The sequence below is a fragment of the Oncorhynchus keta genome, chromosome 24 (assembly GCF_023373465.1).
Source record: "Oncorhynchus keta strain PuntledgeMale-10-30-2019 chromosome 24, Oket_V2, whole genome shotgun sequence".
NCBI lineage: Eukaryota > Metazoa > Chordata > Actinopteri > Salmoniformes > Salmonidae > Oncorhynchus > Oncorhynchus keta.
The window spans coordinates 29,082,834-29,093,574 of record NC_068444.1 but is presented as its reverse complement, the minus strand read 5'-3'; the positions used below and the strand labels follow the sequence as shown (position 1 = coordinate 29,093,574).

The following is a 10,741-nucleotide window of genomic DNA, read 5'->3' as shown; positions in this document are numbered from 1 at the left end:
CATGTGAGGACATGTGTCCACAAGTTCCATTCTGTTCCATAACCGTGTGGATTTCACTTTAGAAGGTAAATCTTAATATTATTTGCATTGTATGAATCTATATCATGTTGCGATGGATGGGTGTTGTTCTTGTGGCAATATGCATGTCTTTTTCAGAGTGCGTTAATTCAGTGAATAGCCTATCTAATATGAAATATCTCAATTTTGTAAAACAATCCTTGTTTTAAGGCTACGCTATGCACTGTAATTTTGGAAAATGTGTATGATTTGAACGATCCCACCAAAACACTTTCATTATAATAACTAGAGGGATCAAAACCATTATGAATTCTTAACCTAAGAACCACGTGTGATAATGCCACAAGAGATTGAGTACTTGAGTATTGTCTAGTAATGTGATGGTGATAACGGGACATCTGAGAGAGGAGAGCTGCCTCTGCACGCTCACTGATTGAAATAGATACAGAGATTTCTAAATCAATTCAATTATTAAAACCAAGGAGCTCTTGATTAAAGTATGTGTGTAGAGGGAGCAGTCTAAGCACAGCATAAGCCTACTTACACCAACAACATGAATGAAAAACAAGTGGGCCTACAGTCAGCCAGCCTCTATCAACCTCAAGTGTGTCTTGCCCCTCCCCTCTTCCCTCCCCTTTTCAATGTGCTGCTCAAATCAAATCAACTTGTATTTGTCCCATGCGCCGAATTAAAAAAAAATGAATAAATTAAATTAAAATTATGAATAGAAAAAAACATAATTAAGGAGCAACAATAATAAAATAAATAAACAGTAGTGAGGCTATATATACAGGGGTACCGGGACAATGGATCTTTGCAGTAGGTAGTAGTACCAAAGATACTGATAACATTTAATCTGTGGTAGAACCCACTGATTGCGGCAGTGTAAAAAACGAAATAGAATGAATGTCATAAAGTATGCTTCTCTACTCTCTCCCTTCAGTTTCAATGGAAACATGACAACAGTTCCTATTCTAGGTTGTGAGCAGCCCCTGCTGGCCAAACTGGGTTTGAGGCCAATGGCCATGTGCAAGCAGCGCTGGAAAGGACCGGGACTGGGACCAACTAACATCAATCGGCCCATTCACTCATAGCAAAGCAGCAAAAAACTGACGTGTGTGTGTGTGTGTGCTGACCAGGGCTGCAATGCATTGTAGTTGCATTGCATGTGTGTGTACATGGTGTGCAATGCTCCTTCCATGCAACACAGAGCTGTGTCGTGATGACACGCTGTGTAATTCAGTCTTTACAATTGCGAGCAAGAATGAAATAAAGTCAATGTCTGACATTCTGAAACTGTTGAATATCCTGCTCTCTATCATGTCATCTTATTATTATTATTATTATTATATTATGATGTCGGTCTTCTCATCTATCCTTTCATGGTAAATGCATATGAATCCTTTTATTTTCACCCAAAGCACAACTGCTGTGAAGTGTGAACTCTGAAATATGGGACAATATGATGTGAATATGCTAGTTGGTGTGTCTGTGATCCAGGATCTTTTTGAAGCAGCCTGCTGTTTACCCCTAGATGTGGTTACAGATAACGTTCTTGAAGTTGGTTCACATAACTTTGACTCTGCAACAACAAGTGGATGTCTCAGATTGATTCATCAAACGTTGAATTGGACAAGATGTTCTGTTCTGTCTGAGGTTGAGTCCCAAATGGCACCCTATTTGTGCATACATTTTTAACAGAGCCCTATGGGTCCTGGTAAAAACAACAGCGGGAATAGGGTGACATTTGGGACGTACAGTTGAAGTCGTAAGTTTACACACACCTTAGCCCAATACATTTAAACTCAGTTTTTCACAATTTTTCTGACATTTAATCCTTGTAACATTTCCCTGTCTTAGGTCAGTTAGGATCACCACTTTATTTTAAGAATATGAAATGTCAGAATAATAGTAGAGAGTGATTTATTTCAGCTTTTATTTCTTTCATCACATTCTCAATGGGTTAGAAGTGTACATACACTCAAGTAGTATTTGATAGCATTGCCTTTAAATTGTTTAACTTGGGTCAAACATTTTTGGTAGCCTTCCACAAGCTTCCCACAATAAGTTGGGTGAATTAGGTTGTAGGCCTCATTGCTCGCACATGCTTTTTCAGTTCTGCCCACAAATTTTCTATAGGATTGAGGTCAGGGCTTTGTGATGGCCACTCCAATAACTTTGTTTTGCCACGTCTTTGGAAGTATGTTTGGGGTCATTGTCCTTTTGGAAGACCCATTTGTGACCAAGCTTTAACTTTAACAAAAGACTGATTTTGTGAATTGCACCAGTCCCTCCTGCAGCAAATCACCCCCACAACATGATGCTGTCACCCCCGTGCTTCACGGATGGGATGGTGTTCTTCGGCTTGCAAGCATCCCCCTTTTTTCTCCAAACATGACGATGGTCATTAAGGCCAAACAGATCTATTTTTGTTTCATCAGACCAGAGGACATTTCTCCAAAAAGTATGATCTTTGTCCCCACGTGCAGTTGCAAACCATAGTCTGGCTTTTTTATGGCGGTTTTTGAGCAGTGGCTTCTTCCTTGCAGATCAGCCTTTCAGGTTATGTCGATATAGGACTCGTTTTACTGTGGATATAGATACTTTTGTACCTGTTTCCTCCAGCATCTTCACAAGGTCCTTTGCTGTTGTTCTGGGATTGATTTGCACTTTTCGCGCCAAAGTACTTTCATCTCTTGGAGACAGAACGCGTCTCCTTCCTGAGCGGTAGAACGGCTGCGTGGTCCCATGGTGTTTATACTTCCGTACTAATGTTTGTACAGATGAACGTGGTACCTTCAGGCATTTGGAAATTGCTCCCAAGAATGAACCAGACTTGTGTAGGTCTACAATTTTATTCTGAGATCTTGACTGATTTCTTTTGATTTTCCCATGATGTCAAGCAAGGAGGCACTGAGTTTGAATGTAGGCCTTGAAATACATCCACAGGTACGCCTCCAATTTACTCAAATTATGTCAATTAGCCTAACGGAAGCTTCTAAAGCCATGACATCATTTTCTGGAATTTTCCAAGCTGTGATACAGTGAATTATAAGTGAAATAATCTGTCTGTAAACAATTGTTGGAAATATTACTTGTGTCATGCACAAAGTAGATGTCTTAATCGACTTGTCAAAACTATAGTTTGTTAACAAGAAATTTGTTAAGTGGTTGAAAAACAAGTTTTAATGACTCCAACCTAAGTGTTTGTAAACTTCCGACTTCAACTATAACTTAAAGCTGCAATGCTTCCTGACTTGGACAAGCAGGCATGTAACTGGAGGATGTATGAAATGAGGCAGGTTCAAATGGAAATGAGGGCTATTACGCTTTATTTTATAGTTCCATTTTTACTTGGAATTTACTCAGAAATGGCAAGCTACAATAATTACATAGTAACAAACAACTCACTATTTTATTTCAGATTCACTGAAGCCAAGTGCCACTGAAAAGGCTATCACTAAAAGGCTATCACTAAAAGGCTATCACTGAAAAGGCTATCACTAAAAGGCTATCACTAAAAGGCTATCACTAAAAGGCTATCACTAAAAGGCTATCACTAAAAGGCTATCACTAAAAGGCTATCACTAAAAGGCTATCGTTACCATACAAATGATCAAAAAAGAGTTGTCGTGGTGTAAAATAAGGTCTATTTTCCATATTTCTTCTATATCCTGGTTCATTTCTTACACCCTTCTAGTTGTTTTTTATACCCTACTTTTGGGTGTTCCTAACAGGGACATCCTACACGGGTCTCCAGTAGCAGGGGCCAAACAGGGGCCTGGAAGATCTACAGTAAATAGAATCTAACTGTGAACACGTCTAAACTGACATTGATTTGACATCCAGTGTTGATATTCTCATTCGCAACACATTTAAAAACCCATTTCAGAACTGTGGAATATTCCACCCTGCCGAATCTACCTCTGGCCCTCTTGATTTGTACATGGGGATTCAAATGGCTTCAAAGGGCAAAAGCCATCAGTGTGAACGTGTTAGCCCTTTTTCTGTCTCCTCGGGCTATTTCAACACTCTTCATTAGCCAGAAGCCTGATATCATTACCCAGCAATCTGCTTTCCATTGTAGGCCTCTGGTACATGAGCATGTCCCATATAACAAACTGTACATCCGCCCCTCCAGTCCCCGCCTACCACAGCTCAAGGAAATCATGGTTGTTAGTCAAGTAAGGTGAAATTACACAGCCTCCCTCGTATATAAACATATACTATGTTGTTGTTGTGGTATTAAAACACCAACAACAGCACACAAATATTTATAATTAAATTCATAATCAAAATTACTCCCAAGAATGAAAATCCAATTATAAAACACATGCTGTAGATTAAATGACCTATTTGTGTTTATGATTGAGATGTTATTAATGTTGCAGATCATTGCTTTCCCAATTTCCTCCTCCCCATTTCACTCATTCTGCCCTGAGCTACACATTTCAATATTACCTACCTACACTCTTAGATAAAATGGTTCCAAAAGGGTTTTGAGGCTGTCCCCATAGGAGAACCCTTTTTGGTTCCAGGTAGAACTCTTTCAGGTTCCACGCAGAACCATCAAAAGGGTTCCATGTGGAACCAAAGGGCTCTACCTAGAACCAAAAATGGGCTCTTCAAAGGGTTCTCCTATCGGGACAGCCAAAGAACCTGTTTTGATTCTCAATAGCACCTTTTTTTCTAAGAATGTACACAATAGCCACAACTAGAAGTGAGCTCATACAGAAAATTATAAACATTTCCATATTATTTTTCCCAGACCAAATTTCCCTCTCATAGAGGTTTGTAGCTCAATAAGACATACATTAAAATATTGATAGCCTCAAGATACATGCAAAATATTTTGTGAAGACCATTTCCCAATAAAAATAAATCAAACAACATGACACAAATACTTGGAGTTTGGAATGGTCATTTAATAGAGGCCATTCTAGGACACAATAATAGTACTTCTCTCCTGTATGTGTATTTTCTCTTTGGTGTCTCAATACAAACCCGACGCAGAAGCAGACCCAGCCTTGCAGCACTTTATGCTAAGTTAATTTACCCAAATACATCCACAGCGCCACCTTACATCAACAGCTTAGTTAATGGAAACCTACTGATCCATAACAGTGGTGGTGCTAGACGTTGGCTGGAGGGCCAAGCAGGTATGAATGTTAATATCATTGATCGATCACAGGATTTGAAAGGAAGCATACGCCGGTGTGTTTAATTATAATTGCGTCAGGCCGGCCGGGCGGGAGTTGCGGCAGTGTTGTTATGGCAGCACGGCCCCCTTCTTATATTTGACTAGGGTCACATCTCGGTCTCACCTTGCAAGTGTAATGCTATATTAAATGCCACTCATGTTAAGTGTGTTGTTGTGTTCTGTTGAAACCCCTCCTGTCCTGAATGATGCAGTCACGGCATAATATAAAGGTTAAATTGAAAATTGTCCCTTCAAACAAGCAAGAGAAACCCTGCTATGATTGATATCCCTTCTCCTAACAGGGAAATCAATGTTAGCGGTGTAGACCCCATGTTTTAGTCTCCTTCATACAATATATGTATACAATGTATTCTAATGTGTCTGGATGAAATGTGGAATGTGTCAGTCTCAGGGGAATTGAAAAGGTCATGGGGAAAGATTAGGAGGTTTGGAGAGGGCCTGGGTTGATTAACCCCATGATAATTGCCTTAAATCACAACAATAAGGATTGACGGGGCTGAGCACCAGCTTGTGACATGTACACTTCACCCTGTTCATTGCTTTGACACTTTCACCAACCAAAACAATTGTTGAGATTGTTATCTTTTAATATTGATACTGGTTATGATGATGATGATGAAGTCACAGGTCACCCTGCCTTCAGTTTTATCAGCTTTCTCATACAGTCAGCATACTCAGTGTATTTATTTCTGTCCTTAAAATAGTAACGATATAATATAGGTGAAAACTTATTTTCACAGACCCTCATAACAGAACATCCTCCTTTATGAATACAGCTTTATGTAAGCCTTTATGCCTTGGGACAAGACTATGAACACTGTACAAGCTTCATTTGAGTGTAGAGTGATGTACATTTAGTATAATCAACTAGGATCCATTGCACAATACTGGACCTCTCTATATTCTTTATTTACAGGACAAGTCAATCAAATCTCCCCTTGCACAAGGAAGCAGTCTTTGGATCTTTTAATTTCCTAATTCAGATATGGAGGAAAAACCATCCAGTCTTTCAGATGAAGTATCTCTCTTTATAAGCAAGGCTATGACACTCACATGGTCCAGAAGTGCAGGTTCAGGTGTAGGGGCTCCAGAGCGTGTATGGGGGCCACTGTTGTACCACTACGTGGAGATCTGAAGCTTGGCAGAGGGGGGTTGGGAGTGGAGAGGATGTAGTCAATACTGAATTTAATCTCCGGTTCTGGTTTATCCTGCTGGTTTGGGTTGAGGGGGGTGTGGTGACCTTGTCGGTGGTCAGGGCTGATGGGGCAGAAGGAGTCTGGTTTGGGGTTAGGGTTAGGATCGGACCGCCGGGTGGAGCCGCCGTGTTGGTTGTTGATGTTATTGTTCTTGTTATTGTCTACTAGGAGGAAAGGCTCCCCAGGCTCTCTGAAACCCATTTTCATGTTGCGTCGGCGCCGGCGACGCCGAAAGTTGCCGTTCTCGAAGAGGTCAAGCATGGACTCACAGCCAGTGGCGAATGTCCAGTAGTTGCCTTTCCCCTTCTCGTTTCCCTCCGTACGGGGAACCTAAAAAATATACATGTTTAAAAAAGAAACGCAAATAAGAAAGTAGAAATAAACCCATAATAGCCTATTTATGATCACGCTCAAATGTGAATGCAACATACAGTACTGTATTGAAACAATGTTTTGTCTGGTACCCTTTTTGCTTATAGGCAACTGTGTGCAAAAGACGCATTCGCTTACCATTCATACAGTACATTTGTAAATGTGCATGTAAATGTGTATGGCTGTTCCCTGTCTCCTTTGTGACCTTATTATTGTAATATATTTTAAACGTTTCATACAATATTTAATCAACGAGGATTAAATATTATCATCTTACTCGTTTTCTTCTGACTGATATAAAGTTAACTTATTTCCAAGAAAGTAGTCAAATGTGTATCTTACTCCGTTTGATAATGATTCTTGATCAAGTTATCAACTATCATCACACAACATATGTTAAAAAGTCCTTTACCTTAATGAAGCAGCTGTTGAGAGAGAGGTTGTGTCGTATGGAGTTTTGCCATGCTCTCTGGTTAGACCTGTAGTGGATAAAGGAAACAGTACATACACTACTCTGTCAAACTGAATTTGTGAATGTTATCCAGACGCTTTTTAAGGAAAATTACTGTTGAATAGACATGTGAAGCTCCTTACCTGTAGTATGGAAAGCGTTTCATGATGAACTCGTAGATCCCTGACAAGGTGACCCGGTGCTCTGGACTCTGCTGGATGGCCATGGCTATCAACGCTATGTAACTGAAGAGAGAGGGCAGACAGAGTTACAATGTACAAAGATTTATTTGAATTCATATTTCTTGGTGTTCACAATGATATTCCCAAGAACAGGGTTGGGGAGTAAATTATTACATGTTATCTGATGACAAAAAACTGCAATCAGTTACATTACTAGCAAAAATATTCTAATCAGATTACAGATACTTTTGAAAAACTAGATGATTACTTCTTGGATTACTTTTAAAATCAGAAAGGATGTTGGCAAAAAAAATACATTATGAAACCTTTCTGTTTTCTCAATGACATTCAATTCAGCATTGAAAGAAGGCATATGTTTAGCTTTGTTCCACCTGATCAGGCTATTTTGGGCTCCTAAGTGGCACAGCGGTGCAAGAGGCATTACTATAATACCTGGTACAAATCCAGGCTGTATCACATTTCAGCTGTGATTGGGAGTCCTATAGGTCGGCGTACAATTGGCCTGGGTTTGGCTGGACTGGAGTAGGCTGTCATTGTAAATAAGAATTTGTTCTTAACTGATTTGCCTTAATAAATAAATCAACTAAAAGTAATCAGATTACATCACTGAGTTTTGGTAATCCAAAAGTTACTTTACTGATTACAATTTTGGACAGGCAACTAGTAACCTTAAAATATTACACTTAGAAAATAACCTACCCAACCCTGCCCAATAATATCTCGATAAGACTGATTAAAGTTGCATTCAGGGAAAGTGGTCTAATAATCTTAATTACGATACTAATTTAATTTGGATAGTGTTGAGATTCCACAATCATCTGATTAAAATAACACAACAACATTTGGTATTTAGGTTTTAGATTTTAAATGGCTTGCATTGCATTCATTTGTGATTTATATTATGGTCTATAAAATACAAAAATAATATGAATGTTTTTTTTTTCTTCAGTAGAACTAACTAAACATAATGTAATATCTTAAAGACATAATATCTTAGATCATAAATAATGCTTCCATTATTTAAAAATATATAAATGATATAATATAATAATTCCATTATATTAATCATAAGCATTGTACCTGTAAGCGGGTCGACACATCTTCTTGTCTTCATCCGTGCTGCAGGAAGGGTATCCATCTCCATCATAGTTGAAGCAGTTATATGGATACTGCGAGTTATCAAACATGTCTACACTTCCACACTGGCTATTATAGGACTGCTTCATCTAATGAACAAATCAATTGCAGTTTTTACCACCCTCCAAATTTAGACCAATAGTAAGTACCAAGCAGTTGTTTTCTTTACAGAGAATGTCAATGTTCTTCTACTCTAACACACTCTACTCATAGTAGTGGCATACTGAATGAAGTACACCTTCCCCCTTGGTGATGAATAGATCTCCTGGAACCCCTACTCTCCTCCTCATCGACTGCCTCACTGTTGGGTTGGTCCCCAGGTAGGCGAGGCTAGCGCCGATAAGACATGCCATGCACCAAATGACTTGGCCAGCCCAACGCACGCAGCTTGTCCACTTGAACGTCTGAACCCGGGGCGTGATCAACTGGTAGCTAGACTAATCTCTGTCTCGCTTGAATCTGGGTGGTCTATAGACTATTTCGATTGTTGACTTTATGTTTTGTTTTGTTTCTTTTTATAGTCTAATCTACCCAACATGATTTAAACAACTAATCCAATACTAACAAACAACCTCCTTACATCTCCATCTTTCTCTTCCTATTTTTTTCTTTCGCCTAACTCTTTAAAGAGTGTGTGTTGTTTTGGGGTATGTTGTGCTTGTCCGATTTTTTTCCGCAACAAGTTTTTTTTTTTTTTTTGAGGTGGGGGGGGGGTTCCTTGTGTCACAGACGTTTTAGTCAACAAGGATAGTTTTGTAGATGCAATCTATAATGCTGTATAATAGCCATAAATTGTGTTTCCGTGACTAAAAGAGGGGATGTGTGTTCTGAAGGGCTCCTAACGGGGCATTTTGGTCTCTCCCGGCAGCCGACGGAGACCGGAGAAAACAGCCCGCGGGCGCGAGGCCTCCGTGTGTGGCCTGCTGTGATCCAGTAGATTAATTGTTGTAGAGACCCTTTGTGTTCTTCTATCGATGCGACCAGAACAGTTTAAAAATGCAATTTTGTGTTTACTCCTTCGATACTAATGGGGCAAAGAAAGGGTCAACACTCCAGTCAATTTTAAAGCGGCAAATAAGAGTGAACATTTTAGATGTCCATGTCCAAATAAAGTACAGCTATTCTTAGATCATGGAATTGGGCACATTTTGAAACAAAATTATTCGAGCTATTTTGTTTTATTTGGAAAATGCACAGCTATACCCTAATTGCTGGCAGCCTAGGTAGGCCCATACCAGCAATAGTGGTGTGTTTAATCAGGTGTCAACCCACTTGAAACAATGAAGTGTCCAGTCCACATCTTTATCAAATATATTGTCTTTACATTTGGAGCCATGGCATATCCTCTCTGTATGTCGCTGACCGTTGTGACCTTGTGACCCTGGTTGGTCTCCCTCAACATTATTTAGCAAATAAAGTGATTAGCCAGTTACTCTAATTGCCAAAACCCAATATCTATTCTAAAATGCTAGTACACTAATTCCCTGTCATTAGTGATGCAGTGAAATCAATTGCACCACCGTTTTCAGGAGCAAATCCAGGGCCTGGGTTGACTACCCACGTGATCAAACAAGGAGAGTCATTCTATCATAGAATTAGAACCAGATTCCAGAACTATGCCCAGTCTATTGGCTTTAGCAATTCTATTCTACGGTCCCTTCATCCGGGCAGTGCAGGGGTAAATGAGTGGGATCAGGATCAGATAAGGTGTCCTTGTTGGTCAGATCCCTGGCTCATTCCCATGACGATGTTTCCTCTGCCGCCTGTCTGCGGTGGGGATGATTACCCTAGTTAGGCCTGTGGTCCCTGTCCCTTAGATGTTTGTCTCAGAACGCATCCCAAATAGCACCATATTCCCTTTATAGTGCACTACTTTTAACCAGGTCCAATCGGGTGCTGGTCCAAATAAGTGTGCTATAAAGGGGTGCCATTTGGGGCGTACACTCAGACTGGGCTTCCTCCATTCATGAGCAATCCTTTGGATGCATTTATAAACCATAGTGGAGGCATTCCAGGGGCTGTGAGGGGCTAGGGAAAGGTTATCAAAACAAAAAGACCAAACTGTAAACATGTTCATGTTGGGGCGCTGAGGGCCATCTGCATTAGTACTGTAGTAGGCCTATAGACATCGTTACTGACCAGG

The 10,741-nt window shown here is 39.9% G+C and overlaps 1 protein-coding gene across 1 annotated transcript; it reads right to left on the bottom strand.

The window, feature by feature from the left end:
- Nucleotides 1-3,056: 3,056 nt before the first annotated feature.
- Nucleotides 3,057-9,210, bottom strand: LOC118402946 (forkhead box protein L3-like). The gene is made up of 4 exons (XM_035801333.2): nucleotides 8,542-9,210; nucleotides 7,402-7,503; nucleotides 7,220-7,286; nucleotides 3,057-6,765 (listed from the first exon to the last, which is right to left on the bottom strand). Exons 1-4 carry the CDS (start codon nucleotides 8,685-8,687, stop codon nucleotides 6,289-6,291), a joined length of 792 nt encoding a protein of 263 aa, XP_035657226.1. The 5' UTR covers nucleotides 8,688-9,210; the 3' UTR covers nucleotides 3,057-6,288.
- Between the last annotated feature and the right edge of the window lie 1,531 nt (nucleotides 9,211-10,741).

Bases quoted from the DNA above. Each gene is read 5' to 3' on its own strand.
- LOC118402946 (XM_035801333.2), bottom strand. From the start codon at position 8,687: ATGAAGCAGTCCTATAATAGCCAGTGTGGAAGTGTAGACATGTTTGAT. The intron at 7,504-8,541 runs GTACAATGCTTA...CTCTCTCTTCAG, and splicing joins ATGTGTCGACCCGCTTACAG to TTACATAGCGTTGATAGCCA. The intron at 7,287-7,401 runs GTAAGGAGCTTC...TATCCACTACAG, and splicing joins AAACGCTTTCCATACTACAG to GTCTAACCAGAGAGCATGGC.